A 25261-nucleotide genomic window follows, 5' to 3' on the forward strand; every position below is an offset into this window, starting at 1 on the left:
ACTCTTAGCATAAAAAATAATACTTTTTCATGGATACCCAAATAAGAGATCTGTCTCACAAAATACGACCCGTAAGACCGTCTCACACAAAGTTTTGCTCTAAATCTTTACATTGTTAGATAAATCATTTGCAAACCTTATTTTTCTTTGTGTTGTTAAACGGAATTTAACTTGTTTAGAAAATATTAAAAATAGGGAAATTTTCATTAATCGTTAACTAAAATTCGAGAATAGTAACAAACACATTAACTCTCATGGGAACGTAGTTTTCGATCCGACCCAACTCGATCCATGAAAAAAATATTATTTTTCATGTCAAAAACATTATCCATGTATTTCAGTTTCGTCTTCTCAAAAAACGCAATTTAAAAGAGAGAGATCCGAAGATCAACAAATAAACGTAATTAAACAAGAATGGAAGAACTGGAACCAACCGTAATAACTGCAAGTCCCCACCTCACCTGCAAACCGTGCTATTTTTGACTTGGTGTGTGAATCAACATTCCGTTACTTGCATCAGACGGCTTCTCCTTCATTCTTAATTCCTCTCAATATCTGACGCATTCCTCTGAATATATTTCTTTGTATCCAACAAATTTATGATCACAGAGAATTAAGATGTTCAGGTTGCATAGGAACAAGCCAACTCAGCCAACTGATGTAGTCGGAGAAAAAATTGATTTCACTTTCTCCAAAATTCAAGTGCTCCAGGTTCGCATATTCTTCCTGTATGGCATATTAAGAAAACTTTAATTCATGTGATTATATGCGTTGGTTATTTTGATTTCTTGGTGGGTTTTGAAGTTGATTTTCATTTACTTGCGGTGTTTTTTTTTTTAATTTTCCCCAGCAAATTCTCGTGTAATATTTGTCCATTGTAGTAATACGACAGCCAAGTTGTGATATGTATTTATGTGCCGTATTTAAATCTTGCTTTAAGACAAGCTGGCAGATGTTTTTGAGAAGTAACATAAATTGAAAGCTGTAATGATTGGAAGAATCTGGTAGATTTCATCAGGACGAGTTCAAGTATGGACTTTTTTTTTGGGGGTTGAAAGATTCTTGGGAGTTTAGTAAGTTGAAAACTGAATGTTTGCTCAAGAAGAAGACTCGGTTAAAACCATAAAATTAATTCTAGCAAAAAAAAAAAAAAAAAAATAGAACCTTTGATTCTGAATATGTTGCAAGAACCCCCCATGTTCTTATGTTTTTCTTGGAAAACTCTCAACCTGATCGAATGCGAATAGAATCTGTTTCAATCCGTAAAGGGAAGAAGTTGTGATCATGATGACATCCAAGAGAGCCTCTGCAAATTGTTGAAAGCTCTCTACTTAGAATGCTAGAGCATTGTCTCACAAATTCCTCAAGACAACAAGAACTTGTCTTGCACTAAGTACCTAATCATTCCTATCAAAATCAACTAAAAAACACGCGGACATCATTTATGCTATTTTATGAATGAAATTTGGCGAAAAGTTGATACTGAAAGCCTCGTGATCTATCTAAATGTTGGGACCTTGATCGATGTTGTCTTTTTAAAAAAAGAAGCTAAGCAACTTACATATATGTACTTCTTATGTTGATGCATAGGATCGAGCATATACCCTTGTATCAATAGTTACAGCTTATTATGATAGTGCAGATCATTTTCTTAAACCGTAAAGCAGCCTAAGCATTATGTTTTGGTCTATGTACTAGGGGCGATTAAAAATCGTAATACCATATGTGGTTCATATAGAGGGGAGATGAATTTCAAATTATGATTTACATGTGCATATGAACATGCGAAGTTTGCCTCCCAACTACTTCAACAGATGAAAACTTTGATGGCCCCCTTTGAGTAAGATGCCCCCAATGAATGTGTGATGAGGTAAAGAGTTAAAATGCGACATATTATTGACTGCTGATTATTTTAAGGTATCTGTAAAAACATTGCCATGGTCTTCTATGGATATAACTTGTGGACAACGTGATTCTACAAAGCATGTGTTATTTTCTTTTCGCCGACACTACTTAATATGAGGGATTTCAGGTACCAAAAGGGTGGGACAAACTCTACCTGTCTTTGATCTCTTTGGAAACAGGAAAGCCAGTAAAAAGAACTGGTAAAGAATCGGTTAAGAATGGAACTTGTCGATGGATGGAAACTTTTATAATGTCTATATGCATTTCAAATCTTGATACTCCAACGGAGTCAGAAAAACATATTTTCAAATTTCTTGTTGCGACGGTGAGTCTTGTTATTTCCAACAACATTTTTGGGATCTCGTTTCTGTAAAATGTAAGTAAAGCATCAAAAAGATCTTTTTTAATGCTAATATACCCACTTACATTTCGGTATGTGGCAGGGGTTTTCAAAGTCCAATATTCTGGGAGAGGCTACTCTTGATCTAGCTGCATTCTTGAGTTTAGAATTACCAATATTGGTTTCCTTTCCTCTGAAGGAATGCGATTATGGGACAATTTTACAAGTGAGTTGTCTCTTCATATTAGTATACTCACATATTATGCATAACAAAGTCCATTGCTTCTTCTGTTTCAAATTCCAGATGCATTCATGATAATGTGTGCTTGTTTGTGATTGAAATCACATGTTCATACTTTGTTTCTTTTTATGCTGAAATTTCTGTCAGCGATTTTGATATAAGAAATAAAGTACTTAATCTGTGTTTCTTGCAGGTTGAGATTAGATGTCTTACACCAAAAACCAATCCCAGGTTAAAGATTTACTTCGTTTTTTTCTAGTCTTGCTTCCAATATCTTGTTATGTTACATTTCTGAAAATGGAACTTTGATCCAGGGATGCAAAATGGAAAGAAATGCAGGCAAATAAAGATCTTTATGATGCCGAAAATAATTTTCAACTATCTGATTCTATTACTACAAAGAATACCATATCTTACTACAGCAACAAGTTTGACAAAGCCTCTCGTCCTAGAGAACATGGCAGCGCGGTATGATGACCGCCACAAAAAATCTTAGAACTTTATCTCTGACAATTTTATTTTTTTATTGATCTGCTCGATTTTTCTTATGTGATTGTGTTGTTGACAGGAAACGAGCTTCTCATCATCCATTTCACCTTATAGTGTTGATTCTATGGATGATTCAGTAGGAAGAGACACTTCTTCTTCTCAGAGTAAAAATCTAAATAGTCCAAACTGCGGTATCCGGAGGCAGGATTCAGATGAATTCCTCGAGAATGAACCGTCTTGTTCTTATTCTACTTTTGATCCCCCAGAATTGGATAGAAATCGAAGGGAACTCAGAAAGATACCGCATGCTAGAGAACAAAATGCTAGAGAACAAGCATCACAGCAACATGCTGGTTTCTTTATTAAGTTTAAGGAACCTGATGATTGTGCTGAGGTTGAAGTTCTTAAAGCAGAAGCAAAAATGTGGGAACAAAATGCAAGAAAATTAGCTGTCGATATCGAAAATCTAAGGAACGAATTAGCTGATCAGTTCTTGATTATGACAAACCTAAATACGGAACTGGCTACATCTCATTCCGAGTGTCGTACACTGAGTCAAGAAATTGATCGCTTGAAATTGCTCTTGGAGGAATCGACAGGGAAACAGAATGTGAGCGAAAAATTTGAGGTTCTCGGGAGCACAAGCGATGATATGCAGAAACAAATGGAAGATGAGATGAGGTATCTAAAGGAGTTGAATGAAAGTTTATCATCTCAGCTTAAGAAAACCCAAGGAGCAAACCATGAGTTAGTAGGGATTCTTCAAGAAATGGAAGAGACCATGGAGAAGCAAAAGTTAGAGATTGACAGCTTTTTTTCTCTGAAATCAGTTGACTCTAACAGTAAGAATAATTGTATAAATGATGAGTGTAGAGAAATAGATGTGCACGGTCAAGTTTCTGTTGATAAAATGAATTTAAATACTGGTTTACCTGAGATCTTGGTGATACGTATCAATGAACAAGTTCTACAAGAAAACAAAGGGAAACTGAATCTCAAATCCCAGAAATTGGAGGAGTTGGAAAAGAGCAGTTGGAGGGAAATTTTGTATCTAGAACCTACATTTCAGGAGAAAATGGTAGAAAATGAAATTGAGCAAGAAGTTAAGAATCTGATTCTAAAGGAATTTGAAGTGGAATGTAGCTCTACATTGGCTGCAAAAGAGCAAAGAATCTTGAATTTGGAAGCTGCATTGTCAAGAACTCTATCTGCTCAAAATCAAAAAGAGTCGCGACATTTAGAGGCAAGAAAAGAAATCGAGCATTTAAAGGAAGAAGTCCAAGAACTTGAAACAGATTGCAACAAACTTACGGAAGAAAATCTCCACCTTCTGCTTGAACTGAAGGAACTAAGAGAGAATGGCATTAAAGAAACCAATGCCTGCTTAAGTTGCTTGTCTCGAGAGGGTTCTGTGAACGATTTTCAATGTTCTTCTATGTCCGTGGAGGAGATTGAAAAAAAAGAAGCCCATCAAGAAAGACCGTCTGATCTTCAAGATGAGAGTATAAATTGGGAGAATCGATGGCAAAGCTTCGAATTCCAGGCTCGTGAACTTGACATTGAACCAGAGAGATGTCTCCAAGAAACGGTTGATTCGTCGGAGAATAATGATTTATCTGAGGTTGAAAAAGGATATGATTTTCTGTCACGACAAATATCTGGCTTAGAAGCTCAGTTAAGATATTTGACAGACACAAAGGAATCCAGTCGTTTGGAACTGGAGCATTCGAAATCTCAAGTTGTTATTCTTCAAAATGAGATATTAGATTTGGAAGAAAAAATGGAGCTGCAAAAGCTCTGTATGGAGAATAAATTGTTGGAAACGGAAAAACGGTGGACGGAAGCTCAAGAAGAGTGCAGCAGTTTAAAGAAAATGAATACTAGGCTACAAGTGACAGCTGAAAATCTCATGGAAGAATGTGATTCACTGCAAAAGTTCAATGTGGAGTTGAGGCAACAAATATTATTGACATTTCAAGATCAATGTTTTGTCTTAGAAGCAGAAGTTAGAAATTTCGAAGATTTTGTCCGTTCAGAAAATATTGGAACTTCACTCGTAGAAGGAAAATTCCAGGATTCAGAACTTGATGAAGCAAAACACAAAGCTGTTATTAATGAGCTAGAATCTCAAATAAAATATTCTGATGCCGAAAGGATTCGATTCGAAGAAGAAAACACGTTTCTACATATGCAATTGGTGAAAGTGCCAGAGCTTCAGAATAAAGTTTTGGCTCTAAGGGCGTCGCTTAAAAAAATGAGGTCCAAAAATCAGTTTCTGGAAGCTGAACTAAAGTCTGTTTCTGGAGATTACGAAGAACTAAAACGTGAAAACGACTTGATGGCTCAAAAGATTTCTAGCATGCAGAATGTAACGTTGGAAGCTGAGAATTGTAGGCATGACAAAATTGTGTTGGAGGATAACATTCTCAGGCTGGAGGGCGATTTAATGGCAAAGGAGGCATTACTTGCAGTGGATGCTGATATGAAAAATGAAAGTGATCGTGTAACACGAGAAAATAGGGTATTGAATTTAGAGGTGAAAAATCTTCAAGATGTAAGAGAAGAATTGCAGAAAAAAGTGCAATGCTTGGAAGAGGAACTAAAGCAGACAAAACATGCCGAAGAATGTCAAAGGGGATCCCTTCCAAAGGTTTCTACTTTTACTCAGCACAATATTTGCACACCATATAAAAAATGTTCATCTGTTCTATGATCACAGGAAAACAAGGATGATTTTATGTCCGTAGATCAAGAATCGCAATGCCCTGATAGTGACATATATGATTCGCAGCTTAGGAGGTATGCGACGACACATTCAATTTTTTGCAAGAAAGTTACACTATCAAAAAATTTATTAATATGGTCAAATGTCTGACAGTGTTGAAGCAGAAACAAATGTTTCTAATAAAAGAGAATCAAGAGAACCCATTTGTGCAGCCAATAATGAACATAAGATTACATTGCTTGAGGCTGAGTTACATGATATTCGCGAACGTTACCTTCAAATAAGCCTGAAATACGCGGAGGTAGAGGCGCAAAAAGAGCAACTTGTGATGAAAGTGAAAGCTCTCAACACTTGGAACAGCTTCCCAAAATAACGGCAAGAATGTTTCGAACATCAGCAACAAAATCATATAACACTGGAGCATGCATTGGTGTAAAGTGCAAGTGGACGACAAGAAAACGAAGATGGTGTTGGTCGAGGCTGTGGAGTTGAATATCAAACTTTGTTGCCATGCATTTAGCATGACGAAGTTTTTTTTTTTTTTTGCCCGACAGAAATATATACATAAACTTTAATGTGTTAAATAAAAGCCATTTGAATGATAAATGGATTTATACATACACAACATGTACATTAGATTCATTAGTGAACAATTATGTGTATTAGCCCTGTGTTGCAACTATCTCAATCAGTTACACTTTTAGGCAACGACTGATGCTGTGGGCGACGCTGTTGAAAGTTGAACATTTTTATAACGTAAAGATTGTGAAATTGTGAAAATTTGTCGGTCGTGTAATGTGGTCAATTATCTTGGTGAACACTGAACTGGTTCATTCGCGCGCTACCATCTTTGCGCATGTTACAGGAATGTCAAGACCCTGGAAATTGCAACATCTCTTAATCAGAAACCCAATGAAAACGTGATTTACAAACATGACGACAAACAAGAGAATTGGTAACATTCTGGGATATATGCTTGCTCCTGAAATCAACCCAACGATGAACAAAACAAAAATGACACGAAACAAGACGGGGTCTATTAAAGCATAAGTTTGCGATGAAGTAGCTATCTGAATCCAGTTTCCAATGACAGAAACATCAAAAAAGCTTGGTAAAAGAAAACCCTTTCCCCAAAAGTTTTATAAACTGACTTTATAAAAATTCCAGCATATCCAGAAAGCAGCACAAACGTTGATCAATCACCATCACTAGAAAGGGCAATGTTTGAATTTTTTCGCCACAAAAGAATTGATATTATTATTGTGAATGAATATTGTATCCAATTGATATACAGGTTGGAGCATCCAAAAAAATCAGAAACAGAGGCAATCACAAAATTCCAATGATAAGACTCGTGAGATTCAGAGATTAGAGACCAACAATAGTTGCAAAGTATCTTACAAATGGTTATTTGGAGTTGTGTGTGTGCTACTTTTCTGTCCTCTATATATTTCTTACAGTATGGAATATGCTCTGATCACCTCAACAAGAGGCACCCAACACAACGGACACTTTCCTCCTTCAAGAATCAAGTCAAACGCACTTTTATAGCATGTACACATGTGCCCACATCTGCAGAAAGGGAAATTCTCCCAATATATATACACATGAAGAAAAATTGTACTCATTTCTGTTTATTTTTATCAACGTAATCCATGCTCACAAAAAATTTGAACCCGTACCTGTACAGTAGGCAATATATTTGGTTATCACAACAAATGCAGCAGGTTCCCCGTTTAGACCCGTCATCTAAAGTATGTGCACAGAAAATAAGATTGCGTGATGAAATTAGTAAATGGCAGACGAGAAAAATTTATGAAGGGCGGAAACAGTATGTTACTTTCCCACGAAGAAGATGGTAGAAAGACTGCAAATGGACCTTGTTCACCAGTTGACCGATTAAGAGCCGCAGACAATTCCTGTCGAACTGAGCGCTGGAGCTTCTGTTGCATGTCCATACAAGCTTCTAACAACATTTGCATGTGATTCATACCTTGCCTGAAGCTTTTCCATGTCGGCTCTGAGATCATTCATCATCTCCCACTCCTGGTTAACAATTGAAAAGTGAAAAATCAGTTTAAAAAATGAAATTGCACCACCACATTTTCAGACTTGTATCCTTCTCCCTATGTTTGTGTCTTTCCTGCTTTAAGCATCAATAAAAGTCAACAGATAAAATGAGAAGGAAAAGTGGAATACAAATAAACAGCGTGGCATTATGATTTCAATCAACAATCACAAGATTTTCAGAGAAGGAAGTTCATTTATAATAATGAACAAAGAAAGAAACAAGTCATGTGCACATTATCTCTCAATAATATTGAATTTTAAAAAAAAAGGAAAGAAAAAGAAAAAAGAAAAATGATTTCAATCAACATATACTCTTGAAATTGTATTACTTTTTATCGTGAATATCGGTAGGGTTGATCCGTCCCACAAATAAAACATTCGTGATACCGTCTCACAAGAGACCTACTCAATAATATGATATGATATGTAGTGATGTACATATATATTTCCTAATTTACTTTTTTCACATTTTGTGTTATATTTCATGTTCCATTGTAGAAATAATGAAATCTTCTACTCCCATTTTGTGTTATATTTCCCGCACCATAAATACATATGGGGCATGTAATAATCTAAATTATGTGTCTCGAGACTCTCAACGGATATCCGAGTTGGTAGAGTAAATAAATGTTTAATCAATAGTTAGGAGTTTGATTCCACGTACCTAGCACTTTTTCAGATGAGCTTGCACACAGAGATTGTCCAATGTGATTTATCTGAATAACGTGATTCGCAAGATATTGCGTTAGTCCAAAACGTTTACTTAGTGCACACCGAATGATATCAACTATAAATTTCCACCACATTAAAAAAATCTATATTATTTAAAGATTGACTGCCACATAATTGAGTGGGTGCGTCCTATGTTGTTTTAAATAATCTAATCAAAAGTTGCACAATGATGTCAATTTGAAGTTTCTTGGCCGGATATTCTGATGTTTCATGACCCAAAAAGGTCAATAATTTGTGCATGCATGTCCACTAGCATAAGGGCAAAGGCATGGGTCCAGAAGAACTGAGCTTCCACGTTAGGTTCAAAAAGTAGCCAATGCAAAGTTGTCTCCCTTCCCTTTCCCAAATATATATTATATGTTCCCCGGCCTCATGACACGCGAAATCCAGCAACCACGCAAGTACAACTCACAAAGTATATCGATTTACTTTAGTATTCTCTTCTTCCTTTTTGTTTTTAAACTGATCATTTTCCGCCTCCTTTTTGGCTTTGGGAATTATACAGAAAACTTTCAGTATCATTGGATCATACAAGTCCTTAATATATTTTTTAGACACTATGAAAAGTTAATATTTTTGTTCTTTCACCTTCCATCCGAATAGGAAATTATTTCGAAAGGAACATTTGTATCTTATTTTTATTTCAATGACATGTATAAAAATAATTTTGTTATGAATTAAATTAGAAAGTCATATTTTTTCTTTCATCATTTACATGATAACAGAGACCGAGACGATGGCTCGTACCTTCCTCTCTCAAAATTATTGGACTAGCTTGAACTCCGAAACACTCGCTTAGAAAGATTTTTTATTAAACAGATTTCTGAGAATTTCATAAAATAAAAGAGAACCATTTTGGTGTTCTATAAAATGATGGGGGTAAAGAACTTATAAAGTGTTCAAAAGAATAGCAGAACTAGAAGCTCAATAAATATACTTTTCAGCAAAATTATAGTAATTTTAATTATCTATATATTTGACTCTTAAAACTGATTTAGCACTTTGAATTCGAGAGTGAATGTCAACATCACATCAGCAAATGACCAAAAATGCAAAAGAAACAAAGATAATGCACTAAAACTGAATTATTAACACGAGATTTTCCTTGAACCATAGTTTCTCATAATATCTCGCATGTAGTTAAATTCAAGTTGAATTTACTTACTTGCAAAGAGTTACTCATACCATATTAGTATCTACCATGAAAGGCACCATGAAAACTTAGTTATAAGTGACCAGCATGAATATTAGTTACAACTATAGAACAATATGCTACATTCAGTATCACCTTGACAACTCAGATACAGGTGTCGGAAAAATGTGTCACGGTCTTTGACCATTCTAGCACTACGAAGCTCATCAATACAAGATTACAAATGCAAGGATACGAAGATGAATGCTGTCATTTATCAAATATCCATTTTACCTCAAAAGATTATGCTTAAAAGGTTTTTACAAAGCCAACATTTAGCTAGTCTCACATTTATGCTCACACAAGCAATATCATAATTGAACTCGACTAAATATGCATTCGGATGAACATGATACGAAAATAACAATAGAAACAAAATCATGTTGATGTACCCAAATTAATCAAATAGTCTACGCTACATATTACACAAGTGAAGCACTAGAATTTAAATCTGGCCTGTCCCAAGAGGCTGCCTAGATGTGTCTCCGGAAGCCCAAGCATTATAATCCTTCTCTAACTGGAAACAAATTCAGAAGGGCAAGAAACCACGTTATTTGTGCCCAAAAAAAAAAAAACACAGTACACTGAACAAACCAAAAACAATGATTCAGAAAATGAGACCCTGAAAGTGACTCCCCGAATTAAATAGTACTCTTTCTTTACCTCAACTCTTTTATCTCCATTTCATGAGTGGAGAGAATGATGAGAATGACTAAGATAAGGCAGGAGAGCAACAACACTAGCTTGTAATAAAACGCAACAAAAAAACTCAATGGATATGCATGCAAATGCAGAAGGGTGAAAAGAACAGATTCAGGACAAAATAACTAGAATTATTTCAATAAACCTGCGACATAAACCGGGGAAGCATCGCCTTCAATATCTGTTCTAGCACTTGAGAGCCCGTAGATTCAATGGCCTGTGTCGGGATTGCTCGAAATGCAAAAGGAACTTCTACGTTGACCTTTAAGGTACATACCAACGTCACAAAATAATTTGAGGAAATCGATTAGATTCTATTCAACTACTTATATAACATAAACAAAACCCTTGCTAATAATTACCTCTATGACCGCATTTGATGTAAGATTCTGAACCGATATGTCTCTTCTTGTGCTATCACATGATATCTTGTTCTCCATTGAAGCTGCATGCCCATACCAAATTAGTGTCAAAGAACTCCTGAAAAAATTATATAATTTAATTCAAAATTTAAAAAAGACACTAAACAGCATAATTGTATTGTATTTCAAATATAAGAGGTGGATAACACCGACACCGTCTCATGGCATGGAAGCACAATTCCTAAAGCAATGAATCATTGTCATACTTCTTAATTTTGGGGTAAATACACAAATAAATCAATATTAAGATAAAATGTAAAAGCAAAGAGGCTACATTAGGTAGGATAGGCACTAGGCAGATAAAATTTTCTTTACATACAAGTGTTGGGCCATTTTTAGTTACATAGGAGATTAATTACAGAATGTGATTTCCTCTTAGTATATTCCTTATAGTTAGCTACTCAATAGTAAACCCTAAAGTCTAATTTCCAATAATAATTACAACTTCAAGAATTATATTCACAATTTATTGTCATATGAATTAATCACACTCTTCGATTTCCAAGAACTATGATTCTCAAACTGTGTAGAAGGCCCACCACCATCTTGAGTTATTTATAAATTATCCAATCTGAAATTTGATTTTCTTTAAATACATGATTCAAGACTCGTTCGGATATGATCCCTCAAACTTACCATTATCGTAGAGAATCACAACTCTTAATATTCTTAGGAGTCAAATGTAATTTGCTTGCTCATCAGGAATATTAGGTATACTCAGTGTTAGCTTTAACAACCAGTGGTTAGATCTCATTCCAAATTTGATCCTTAAACTCCTTCTGTAAAAAATAATATATAGTAAGCAAGTTTCTTAATCTGAACTTTCAACATAAATTATTTTTTGAGTGACTGACTAGAACTGCAAAAATTGTTCCAAACAGAATGTCAATGTGAATGGAAAAGGTAACGAACACCATACACTTCTTTTCAAAGAGTGAATTAGCAAACTTTAATAATGAAATGCAAATACAAAAACATGCTTACCGTCAAATTTGTCATTCTGTGCAACAACAATTGGTGAGCCCTCGAGCTGACATAAACACCACCACAGTTAATCACCACATAAATATGCATAATTTCTGTCAAACAGTGGGATAGCGCATAAATGCAAGGAAACAAGAATTTCCCCAGCACAACTCTTGGATCAATGTCCATGCAGTTTTATTTATGGCATCAACAACAATTTATATAGAAGAATAAATACAGCCAGGGTTCCTGAAACACAACAGAATCGGCAGAAAAGAAGGTGATACCTTACAGGACAAGAGCTTAATGCAGCAACCATTAGGCTGCTCCTCCACTTTCACCAACAAAACAGGGCACACTTCAAATGCAAAAAACTTAAATCTATATACGTAACACCTGAACGTGCTCTCATCCACCCGCTCTATTCTCTCAGCATCCAGTACCGAGTACTGACTTGCCGGCAGGCGCATATACTCAACTGAGAAACAACCAACACAACTCAAACATTTAAATTGAGCAATTCACCATCCAAAAATGCCAAATAATTATCTACATCAGTCTTGAAAAATACAATTACAACACTACAGATCCGTTTACAGAAAATCACACGTTCTTATAAAATTTACATTATTTAAGAAAACATTATCTCACTTAACAACCAACCTAATAATGTTATCGAAAAATTGCGATGAAGATTTAGTGAAAAAAAAAACAGTCTAAGCATGCTGCGAAAACGTAGAATGCACATAAATATCACACATTAGACACCATTAGATAACACCGGGCAAGCTCTACAATGACCTGAATAATAATTCCTCTCATCACCGCATCGCACATCATTCAAAACCAAAAAAAAAAAGTAGAACAGTATGAGAGTATGTATTCGTTACTCAGCGGGCGTTGTAGCTGCCTTACGGAAACGGATTGGGTTCGGCGAGCCACAAACTTCGCTCTGGGAGCAGAATCCGCCATAACTCGGAGCCTGGATCCGGAAGAATCGTCTAACCTTGACAATACGGATACATATTGGGAATTTGAATTTCTAGGGTTCTTCAAGATGAACGAAATTGGATTTGAATGCGCGCAGCAAAAGGATGCCATTTTCAACAATTAATCTGTAAAAAAATCAGCTAACAGGTGAATCGAGGAACCAGTTTTTCGAGATGAGGTGATGCTTCGCAGAGGGAACGGATAGCAAGGTGTGGCGTGGGACGAGTCCAGTAGTACTGGGAGTGGGATGCATGCGTCCGATGAAATAAACAAAACTTCATGGTTTTAGCTTTTAAACACACAATTCTCATTCGACCCTTCCCTAAATCTGTGCTAACAACCTCCTTAATCATATAAATTATATTGGATAAATATAATAAATCGACTCATCCAAAAAAATATTGTTAAAGAAAATAAAATTTTAGATTATTAGTCAACCACTCATTTATTCTATAATTCGGACACCCAATTCCAAATTATTTATTTTATTAATCATTTTGATAGATAATAATGACAATACTATAATTATTTAAGATTATCTCAACCAAAAAAAATAAAATCAATAAAGACTTTAAAATTGAATGTTCAAATTACAAAAAACTTTGGAATTGCGTATAAATTTCTTTTATATATGACAAATTTTATGGTCCTAAAACCGATAGTTCCAGTTATAGAATCGACATTACGATTCCAATTAAAGTTGGAACCTGAATCAAACAATTACGGTTTCGGTTCAATTTCATATGCTTTCGGTTCTGCTTTAAATTTATCGGAACTAAATTATATTTTAAATTTAATTTTACAAAGAAAAATAGTGGTACAATATAAACATTTATATTAATTGTTCAACTATGACAAAATATTTTTAGTATTTATTTTTATTAAAAAATTAATTGGTTAAATTAAATTTATATGTATAAGATTGTTATATTACATTATCTAAGGTGTACGCTATAATTTCTTCAAATTTAATATTAATTTACGGTTTGGTTTGATTTGTCCAGGTTCCGGTTTTTATCGGAACCGAACCGTAAGTCTACAATTTGGTTTCGGTTTCTACGATTCCTCACAATCGTGGTCGAGTCTACACTCTATTTGACTGAAATGCTTAGCAAAATCATCGATCTAAACATGTGAATTTCTTGTAAAAAAATCCACAAGTTAAATCAAAATTTTTGACAAACCATTGGTCGTTCAAGATCTGAGTAAACCCACTTGCAAGATTAGTCATAAAATAAAATAAAAAATCAAATGGCTCTCATACAACTTCTTAGAACATAGGAAAGAGGATGAATTGGGTTTATTTACTATTTGCAAGAACTTGGAATTTGTTGGGAAAACTTGAAGTCAAACAGATCGAATAGATCGAGAAAGTAGGAATAAAAATGCGGGACGTGGATGAACGAATCAGAAAACAATAGATTTATTGAATTTTCATCCTAATTTACAAGTTATAACTTTTTTAAACGAGGGATTTCAGTTAGTTAAAAGTAATTTGAAGATTACTACCAGCATGTCGTTTCTTGTTCTTGCCCTTCAACTTCGAGTCCTCAGTTTATACCGATTACTGATTTTTAGACTGAAAAATGTCACGATTCTTGCACCAAAATGCTACTAAATTCAAGTCAGGAATTCTTGCTACAAAAAATATATATTAAAATCTTAACAAAATAAAAATTACATTCAATGCAGACTTTGTAGATTGAGTCCCAATCAATAGTATTAAGAGAAAATTTGCATAAACCCACCAATTTCATTAGTTAATCAGACAATATGACAAAGAAATTATGTAGTCAGTCACTAAAACCGAACAACCCTAAATGATTCAATACCACCCCAAAACCCTAAGATTCAGTCGCAAGAAATCGGGGAAAAAAACCCAGTAAAATTTCTTCATGAGCTGGTGAATTTGGTGACGGCCTTGGTACCCTCGGAGACTGCGTGCTTTGCCAGTTCACCGGGTAGCACGAGCCTCACGGACGTCTGGATCTCACGGGAGGTGACGGTCGGCTTCTTGTTGTACCTCGCGAGGCGCGACGCCTCCTGGGCCAGCTTCTCGAAGATGTCGTTGATGAAGCTGTTCATTATCCCCATAGCCTTGCTCGATATCCCGATGTCGGGGTGGACTTGCTTCAGCACCTTGAAGATGTACATCTTGTAGGTCTCGGTGCTCTTCTTCGCGCGCTTCTTCTTATGGTCCCCGGCGATGGCGCCGCCGTCCTTGGGTAGTTTCTTCCCAGCCTTCAGCTTCTTCTCCGCGACGGGGGCCTTCTCGGCGGCTGGCTTCTTCTCCGCTGGCTTCTTCTCCCCTTTCGCCGTCATCGTAATCGCACAGAGAGGAAATGAAAATTGTTAAAAGCTGAAACTGAAATTGCTCTGTCCGAGTGTGCAATGAGTGTTTTCGGGGGTAACAAATTATATATAGTGTACAGAAGGTCGCTATGATTGGTGCATTCTAGGAAACCCGGATCATGGATTGTAACTGTTGATTTCACAAAACTTTTGACGGTCAGGATCAGCAGAATTAAACCTATCGGATTTTAAATTGAATCCTATGATTTCCCGGGGTTCGGCAATCTATGAATTTTGTGATATTATTAAATTTTTTATAATAACAAAATATTTTAACGGTAATTTAGAGAAAAATGCATCTGCTAATGATTTATTTAAGAATCAGTACCCACAAGTTCTTTTTGGATTTTAGTACCTGACACAAGATAAACTTAGTTTTTACTACTTGTTTCAAGTATTTTTACCTTTTTACCCTTTTTAACTAATAAAAAACTATTTAAATTCTTATTTTTGTTGGTCCTTCTCTTTCCACTCATAATTCACAAATACATTTGGATGACATTTACATTGAATTAAAATATTTTTTTATTTAAAAAAATTCACAACTAAGCATTGAACTTTTTGAAATACTTTGTTTTACTTGGAAATGCTAAATTTCAATTTTAAAATACTTGATTTAGTAAATGACATACTCAGAATTGATATTAAAATACTGAATATTCGAAAATGTAACGCAAGTTCACCAAGTGCTCGTATTTCCATCCAAGATCTATTTGGATGACATGTTCATTTCATTTAATTATTTTTTTTATTTTTAAAAACATAAATTTGCAACTAAGCATTGAACATTTTCAAGTACTTAGTTTTACTTGCGAAATACATAATTTCAGTTTTAAAATACTTGATTTGGTAAATGAGATACTCCGAATAGGTATTAAAATACTAGATATTCGAATATGCAATTCAAGTTCACCAAGTGCTCGTATTTCCATCCAAGATCCATTTGGATGACATGTTCATTTCATTTAATTATTTTTTATTTTTAAAAAAACAATTTCGCAATTACGCATTGAACTTTTTCAAGTACTTAGTTTTATTTGCGAAATATCTAATTTCAGTTTTAAAATACTTGATTTGGTAATTGAGATACTCATAAAAGTTAATAAAATACTAGATATTCTAGTAGGCAATGTAAGTTCACCAAATGCTCTCATTTCCATCCAAGATGCATTTGGATGACATGTAAATTTCATTTAAATATTTTTTTATTTTTAAAAGAAAAAAAAATCCACAACTAAGCATTGAACTTTTTGAAGTACTTATTTTTACTTGCGAAATACTTAATTTCAATTTTAAAATACTTGATTTAGTAAATGAAATACTCATAATGAATATTAAAATACTGAATATTCGAATATGCAATGTTAGTTCACCAAATGCTCGCATTTCCATTCAAGATGTATTTGGATGACATGTTCATTTCATTTAATTATTTTTTTATTGTAAAAAAAAAAAAACAAATTCGTAACTAAGCATTGAATTTTTTTTCAAATACTTACTTTTACTTGCGAAATACGTAATTTCAATTTTAAAATACTTGATTTGAAAAATGAGATACTCATAATGGGTATTAAAAAAATGGATATTCGAATATGCAACGTAAGTTCACTAAGTGTTGGTCTTTCCTCGAAAGATGCATTTGGACGACATATCCTTCTCATGTGATATCTATTTTGTAAAAAAAAAAAAAACAAATTCGTAACTAAGCATTGAATTTTTTCAAATATTTACTTTTATTTGCGAAATACCTAATTTCAATTTTAAAATACTTAATTTGATAAATGAGATACTCATAATGGATATTAAAATACTGGATATTCGAATATGCAACGTAAATTCACCAATTATTGGTCTTTCCTCGAAAGATGCATTTGGACGACATATCATTCTCATGTGATGTCTATTTTGTAAAAAAAATATCAAATTTCCAACTAAGCATGAAACTTTTAAAGTACTTAGTTTACTTGATAAGTACCTAATTTCAACTTTAAATTACTTGATTTCATAAATGAAATACTCAGAATAGGTAATAAAATACTGGATATTTCTAATATTCATCATGATGAAATTTCAATGCAGTTGAAATTTTAACAAATACATTGTTCATCACTCCTCATGAAATAAAAATAACAATTTATTTCGGTATACAAAGAAAGAACTTACTTTTAATCCGGGACAAGTATGCTACTATATTTTTGTTAAAAGTGAGTGCTTATTTTGATCTACAAACAAGCTTATTTTGATCTACAAACAACTTACTCTTACTCCATGATTAGCAATGAACTGTGTTCATTTCTTTAAATGACATGAATAAGTATTTTAATAAATCTTAGTTGAAAAAACCAACCATGACTGAATTTAAGTTGCATATTCAAATATCCAGTATTATATCACATATTATGAGTATCTCATTTACCAAATCAAGTATTTTAAAATTAAAATTAGGTATTTCGCAAGTAAATGTAAGTACTTCAAAATGTTCAATGCTTAGTGATCGAGCAAATCTTTCATTGTAAAATTCTTAGTAAAAATTAATAATATTCAAGCTCGAAATAATCGCAAGTGCACGATATCAAGTAATAATATAGTGTACAAGAGTATGATTATCGTTCCTTTAAGGACTGTATTTCTCAATTATTATTCTCATTTATTCAATTTTTAGCAGCGATACTTCAGATGATTGTTTACTACTACAATTGTTAAATAAAAACTCAATGAAATGGTTCAAGGATTAAATGATGAAATAAATAAACTAGAATGATTGATTAAAGTTCAATGAGAAATGAATTTGTTGAGAATCTCGGTTCACCTACCCCTCACTAATCTACTTAATTTGTTCGACAATGATCTATTCTTTCGAAGAGATTTCCTATCCAATTGAACATGCCCTCTCAAGCTATGTCAAACTAATTCAACTCAATGAAGTAACTAAATCTCTTTAATTATTTATCAAGGGTGAATTGCATGTCGTTTTATTTCGACCTACTGGACTATGACTATCGACGGGTATCCGACTTCATATTTCTATGTAAATTGTAAATCCACGGATTATGCTACTCGTTCCTATCAGAGGCTATTCTCTCGAAGAACATTGCCTGGAATCTTCAAATATTCACTTCAAGCCTATTTTTCTCTTTCAAAGCTTTGTAGCTGCTGAAAAGTCCTTGAACATGTCATCCAAATGCATCTTAGAAGGAAATTCGAGCACTTGGTGAACTTACGTTGCATATTCGAATATCCAGTGTTTTAAAACTCATTATGAGTATCTCATTTACCAAATCAAGTATTTTAAAACTGAAATTAGATATTTCACAAGTAAAACTAAGTACTTGAAAAAGTTCAATGCTTAGTTGCAAATTTATTTTTTTACAATAAAAAAACAATTAAATTAAATGAATATGTCATCCAAATATAGCTTGGATAGAAATTCGAGCACTTGGTAAATTTACATTGCATATTCGAATATCCAGTATTTTAATACGCATTCTGAGTATCTACCAAATCAAGTATTTTAAAATTGAAAATAGTTATTTCGTAAATAAAAGTAAGTACTTTAAAATGTTCTATACTTAGTTTCGATTTTTTTAAATAAAGAAAATAATTAAATGAAATGAACATGTCATCCAAATGCATCTTGGATGGAAATGCGAGCACTTGGTGAACTTACGTTGCATATTCGAATATCCAGTATTTTAAGGGTCTTTTATCAAATTACCGTACTTTTGAATCTCGTTTATCAATCTAACGTACTTTTGTAAGATTTATAAAAATATTGTAAAAAATAAAAAAATAAAAAAAAAAAGAAAACTTGTACTCCCCCGCCCTTCAAAATGGGGGGGGGGGGGGGGAGGGAGTAATTGTTTTTTAATTAATTCTATTCTCCCCCGCCTGTGGGGGTGGCGGGGGAGAGTTTTAATTAATTTTGTTTGCCCCGCCTATTACAGTTGCGGGCGAATTTAAATAATAAAATAAATTTGTTTTTTGTGTAATTATTGGTTGCTAATAGAAACCGACGAAACTGTATCGATTTGATCTATTGTCGTTATATATGAATGGATATGTGGTCTTATCTTATCATGTCTTTCAATGTCGACATAAATATCGACATGAATATCGTCAATTATTAATGTTTTTGTATTTATTTGAATCACGAGTTTTCTTTAATTTTTTTTTTAAATATAGGCAATAAAGAATTCATGTATTGTTTCTCTATATATATCTGAAGTTATTTTTCTTGTTTTGCATCTTTCTTGTTTTGCATCTGATAATAAATATTCTTTCCCGAGTTGTGGTTCCGTCGGTGAATTTAAGGAGTGAAGAAATATTTGGCATCCAGACTGATTGAGGTATATCGCTAATTTTTCAAATATGATATATCAATTTTTGTTTTGAAAATTACATCGATCAAAAAAATAATTTTCATATAAATAATTTATATTCATAATTATTTTTTGTTGTAGATTGAACGACGAACGAAAGATTTGTTCACGATAAAGGACATCTTTTTCTAGGTATATATCATAATTTCATAAATTAAATCTTATTAGATAAATACTTCTATTATTTTTTATTGAACGAACCTAATTATATATTTCAAAAATATTTATGATCATTGATAAACATAATTTTTTTTTATATCTTGTTTATAAAATATATGTGTGCGTAATATTTATGTATATTAAATCATGATGTATAAACAATTTATTATATATATTATATATATACACACACACACACACACACACATATATATATATATATATATATATATATATATTATATTGTTAATATTTATAATTTATCGTATTTTCCTGGTTTATATCTCATAAAATTTATGAATTTCAATGTTACGAACTTTTTAATATTTTTCGTACAAATCGTTCATAATTATTTTTGTGGTAGATTGGAAAGTTATGATATAGACCACGATAAGTAGAAAGTTGTTGTGGATTATGTGCTTCAATATTTATCCTACAAATATAAAAATATTAAAGTGATATTTTTATATACATCTTTATTGTATTTTTTATTTACAATTATATATGTACGTGATATTTATGTAAAACAATATTATGACATTGTTTGATGTCTTTAGTTTGTGTATAATATAATTTTTTAGACATATGAATTTTATTTGAAATGTTAATACTAGAAATATTTTTCTTTAAATTGAAATTTTTTTTTACATAAATTTAAATGCAGGCATGGATACAATTTCAGCCATTTTATATATTGGCGGTGATGTTATCGTAAGACATGGAACAGTCAATTATAGTAATAAAGGGGTGAAGTTAATTCGTATATCTAGATCTATGTCATTATGCGATTTGATTGAAATAGTTCATCGGAAGTTAGATATCGATCCCAGAAAATATAGGTTGAACCTTTCAACCAAATATTCGTATATGGACAAGTCGCGTTCAGTAGAAGTTCATGTTGTCCTTGACATGAAGTGAATTTGCGTGAACAACACAAACTAACTTATCGTGGAATTTGCGTGAAATGAAGTGAATTTGCGTGAACAACTTCGGATAAAAAATACAAACTAACTTATATCGTGTAATCGTGTATATAGGTCTTTAAAAATATTTAAATTTGCCCGCCTATTGCAGTGGCGGGCAAGCAAAAGAAACTCTCTCCCGCCTGTCGTACAGGCGGGAGAGAATTTAAAATCATTTCCCTCCCCTACAGGCGGGGGAGGTGAAATAATTTAAAATCATTTCTTCTCCCCCGCCTCCCCTACAGGCGGGGGAGGTGAATTGAATTTACTCCCCCCCCCCCATTTGGAAGGGCGGGGGAGTACAACTTTTCTTTTTTATTTTTTTTATTTTTTTATTTTTTACAATATTTTTATAAATCTTACAAAAGTACGTTAGATTGATAACGAGATTCAAAATTACGGTAATTTGATAAAAGACCCAGTATTTTAATACATATTCTGAGTATCTCATTTGCCAAATCAAGTATTTTAAAATTGAAATTAGGTATTTCGCAAGTAAAACTAAGTACTTGAAAAAGTTTAATGCTTAGTTACAAATTTGTTTTTTAACAATAAAAAAATAATTAAATGAAATGAACATATCATCCAAATGCATCTTGGATGAAAATACGAGCATTTGGTGAACTTACATTGCATATTTTAATATCCAGTATTTTAATACTCATTCTGAGTATTTCATTTACCAAATCAAGTATTTTAACATTGAAATTAAGTATTTCGCAAGTAAAACTAAGTACTTGAAAAAGTTCAATGCTTAGTTGCAAATTTGTTTTTTAAATAAAAAAATATTTAAATGAAATGTACATGTCATCCAAATGCATCTTGAATGAACATGCGAGAACTTTTACATTGCCTACTAAAATATCCAGTATTTTATTAACTTTTATGGGTATCTCAATTATCAAATCAAGTATTTTAAAATTGAAATTATGTATTTCGCGAATAAAAGTAAATACTTCTAAATGTTCAGTGCTTAGTTGCGAATTTGTTTTTGTTTTTTAAATAAAGAAAATAATTAAATGAAATGAGCATGTCATCCAAATGCATATTGGATGGAAATGCGAGCATTTGGTGAACTTATATTGCATATTTGAATATCTAGTATTTTAATACACATTTTGAGTATCTCATTTACCAAATCAAGTATTTTAAAACTGAAATTAGGTATTTCACTAGTAAAACTAAGTACTTGAAAAACTTCAATGCTTAGTTGCAATTTATTTTTTAATAGTAAAAAAATAATTAAATGAAATGAACGTGTCATCCAAATGCATCTTGGATGGAAATGAGAGCATTTGGTTAACTTGCGTTGTATATTCAAATATCTAGTATTTTAATACACATTCTGAGTATTTAATTTACTAAATTAAGTATTTTAAAATTTAAATTAAGTATTTCGTAAGTAAAACTAAGTATTTCAAAAAGTTCAATTCTTAGTTGTGAATGTATTTTTTTTAAATAAAAAAATATTTAAATTAAATATACATATCATCCAAATGCATCGGTCATGATTGGAAAGAGAAGATAACAAACAAAAATATGTATTTATATAATTTTTTTTATTAATTATAAGGGTAAAAAGGTAAAAATGCATGAAACATGTACTAAAAACTAAGTTTGTCTTTTGTCAGGTACTAAAATAGAAGAAAAAACTGATAGGTACTGAATCTTAAATAAATCATGTGCAGATGTATTTTTTTCCAGATTACCCATATTTTAAATTATAAGGATTTTAAATATTTATATAAGTAACAAGATTTATATGAGTAAATATATATATACAAATTTAAAATTTAAACAAACATATAAAATGTTTATAAATATACGAAAAATGTATTTTCCAAAACTTAAAACCTATGTAAATATATACATATCATCAAAATATCAATTATAGTTTACTTTTTTAAACAAAATCAAATAACTAAATAAATTATATTATTACTTTTATAAAGTCATACTTTATATTTATTTATAAGCACATATACCTATACTATCTATATTCTTGTTAATATAATATGATCAATTAAGACGAGTATTCAATTATTATCAAGCTCTACGTGTTTTTGTTCTATATATTTTTTACCTTATAAGATATCATGCAAATTAATTACAAAAACTCATATTAATTATTAACATTATTATTATATTTATCATCATAATTAATAGAACACTCTATACAAAATATATATAGTGGTGATGTAATTTTAAATTTACCTGAATCAGATCTCCGAGTACTTCGCCCCGTTAGTTCACCAATTCCAGTTGGATGTGGATGCAGCTTATAAAGAGGGATTCGGTGGTGTGATTCGTGATCACGAGGGACAACTGATTTTGGCTTTCGGATAATTGATTGACAAGGCCCAATCTGTTACAATGGCCGAGCTTCTTGCCATCCATGTTGGCTTGAAAGTCACTAGGCAACACAACATTCAGATTCATCAAATTATATCGGACTTTCTTCTTGTAGTGCAAGCAGTCACAAGGTCAGAAGATGATTTCAGTTATGTGGATTCTATTGCTGCGGATATTAGCATACTCATGGAGGCACTCGAGAGCCCTTATCTTTTTCATGTCAGGAAATAGGCTAATCGAGTGGCTCACTCGGTTGTTGCTTTGCCTTTTCATCCTCCTCTTATTTTGTCTGGGAGCATGGATCTTTTCTTTTGTGGTTGATTAAACTTATAATTGCAGACCTATCTTCTTCTTAATAAATTATAAGAATTCAGTTATAAAAAAAAATTTAAATTTACCTGAATCACTATTTATCTTATCGAACTAGCTGCATGGCTTTACTATATTATAATAAATAATTTATTTATATTTTATTTTATCTCTTATCATTTCAATTTTAAAAATTAATATTTTTCTTTAAATTAAATAGAAAAACTACTTCATTCTTTTGTTTTTAATGGACATACGTATCGCGTCTTCCACATTTATTTAATATTAATAATGATTAAACAATTGTTATAAATATATCTTCGATAAAATACGATGTTTATTTTATCAATTTAAAAAAAAGAAAACATTTAAAAAAATTTAATAATAATAATAATAATAATAATAATAATAATAATAATAATAATAATAATAATAATAATAATAATTTAAATTGTCATTTTTCATTCAAAAAAAAATTGACTTATTTAAATAACTTTCTAGAAATGCTTTACATATTTTTAATGACTTATTCGAATGTTTTAAATCAAGATTTACCAATAAAAATAGAATACAAAATATTATGAATGGAAAATCAAGATAAAAAATTGAAAATTCATTGGCTCTCAGCTATTTCATATTATCATCATAACACTATTATATTGCATCATCATTTTCAGCATATTTTTACTTTTTATATAATATATGATTCGAAGCGATCCAAACAATATTTTGGACTATCGAACTTCTTGGATGATTGGATAAAACAAATCAAACCAAATAGCTAGTATGTATCAATTTCGAGTTATACTCCAGATATAACGATAGTTGTGCAAAAATTATTACAACATAAAAAATCTAATAAAAAAATTAAATTTATCAAAATCTCATATAAATTTAACATAAAATCTCATTATCTAATAGCGAAATTTAAGGGTGTCAATTCGAGTGGGTTATGTCGGGTTGAGCAATAGTACTATTAAAAAATTGTTCAACTCGACCCGACCGGAACTCGAGCTAACCCGAAATCTCTCAATCCGAACTTGAACCCGAATCAACCCGATTAACCCGATTTTGATATTTTTTTTTACATTTTTTAAAGAAAAGTAAATAAAATTCAAAAAAAATATTATTTTAATTTAAACACATTGTAACAAAATCTCCCTACATATATATGATTTAAATTTAAAAGTATAATTGTAGAAAAATAAAATAAATTTACTAAATCAAATAAACAATTGTTTAAAAAATAAAAAAATGTTCAAAATAAATATTAAATTATGAAAATTATATTTTTTCAGACATGCAATATATCAAAATGTTGCTAATATTTATTAATTATATATTTTTTTAAAAAAGTAAATTTTCAGAGTTGACCCTGTTGACCCGAACATAACCCAACCCGATCATTTTTTCGGGTCAGTTATCGAGTCCAACCCGAGCTAACCCGAACCCGAAAACTCCAAACCCAAACCTGATTTTTTTCGGTTGAACCGTATCGAGTTGGTGGGTCGTGTCTGATTTTGACACTCCTAACGAAATTCCAAGATATAATTGCTGTAAATATCGATGTATAATGTATTTGTTGTATGTTTAACATTATTCATTGATTTTTATTCGATCAAAATTATATTGATTTAAAATCAAACAAATCGAAAAAAATTAGTTCGATTCAAAAGTTTAGATTAAAAAATTCAAATCAAACCGACGTTATATGATATATGATCAATCGATATCGGATATTGCTTTAAATATTTTAGGCTTACTGTAATTTAAATCGACCCATTTTGTAGGTCCAAATATATGCGGAAACCCATAGTTTAACTTCTGTTTTTATACCATAACAATCCAAAATTATTTATGTACTTAATTTAAATTTACCATTATCATAAAGTAAAAATTTGTGTGAGACGGTCTCACGAGTTGTATTTTGTGAGACAGATCTTTTATTTGGTTTATCCATGAAAAAGTTGTTAA

General features: G+C 31.9%; 3 protein-coding genes and 1 long non-coding RNA gene across 5 annotated transcripts; 1 reads left to right on the plus strand and 3 right to left on the minus strand.

Annotated features, from left to right (window-relative positions):
• Window positions 1-393: 393 nt before the first annotated feature.
• On the plus strand, window positions 394-6398 carry LOC140824056 (uncharacterized). 2 transcript variants are annotated; one of them, XM_073185666.1, is made up of 9 exons: window positions 394-487; window positions 612-711; window positions 2033-2230; window positions 2349-2471; window positions 2680-2717; window positions 2801-2954; window positions 3055-5625; window positions 5695-5774; window positions 5854-6398. In XM_073185666.1, exons 2-9 carry the CDS (start codon window positions 619-621, stop codon window positions 6071-6073), a joined length of 3477 nt encoding a protein of 1158 aa, XP_073041767.1. In that variant the 5' UTR covers window positions 394-487; window positions 612-618; the 3' UTR covers window positions 6074-6398. The 2 variants fall into 2 exon arrangements, with proteins under 2 accessions (XP_073041767.1, XP_073041761.1); XM_073185660.1 differs by lacking the exon at window positions 394-487 and having other exon boundaries at window positions 498-711; window positions 5854-6397.
• A 292-nt stretch (window positions 6399-6690) lies between these two features.
• LOC140824069 (uncharacterized) lies at window positions 6691-8060 on the minus strand. The gene is made up of 3 exons (XR_012116343.1): window positions 7580-8060; window positions 7383-7449; window positions 6691-7272 (listed from the first exon to the last, which is right to left on the minus strand). It is a non-coding gene; the product is annotated as an uncharacterized lncRNA (long non-coding RNA).
• Window positions 8061-9885: 1825 nt separating this feature from the next.
• Window positions 9886-13050, minus strand: LOC140824072 (uncharacterized). The gene is made up of 6 exons (XM_073185675.1): window positions 12675-13050; window positions 12072-12262; window positions 11803-11848; window positions 10759-10841; window positions 10542-10658; window positions 9886-10211 (listed from the first exon to the last, which is right to left on the minus strand). Exons 1-6 carry the CDS (start codon window positions 12883-12885, stop codon window positions 10140-10142), a joined length of 720 nt encoding a protein of 239 aa, XP_073041776.1. The 5' UTR covers window positions 12886-13050; the 3' UTR covers window positions 9886-10139.
• A 1415-nt stretch (window positions 13051-14465) lies between these two features.
• LOC140810639 (probable histone H2B.1) lies at window positions 14466-15157 on the minus strand. Its single transcript, XM_073168497.1, has one exon. The coding sequence runs from the start codon at window positions 15094-15096 to the stop codon at window positions 14668-14670; it is 429 nt and encodes a 142-aa protein (XP_073024598.1). The 5' UTR covers window positions 15097-15157; the 3' UTR covers window positions 14466-14667.
• Between the last annotated feature and the right edge of the window lie 10104 nt (window positions 15158-25261).

Source organism: Primulina eburnea, chromosome 1, assembly GCF_022965805.1.
Source record: "Primulina eburnea isolate SZY01 chromosome 1, ASM2296580v1, whole genome shotgun sequence".
NCBI lineage: Eukaryota > Viridiplantae > Streptophyta > Magnoliopsida > Lamiales > Gesneriaceae > Primulina > Primulina eburnea.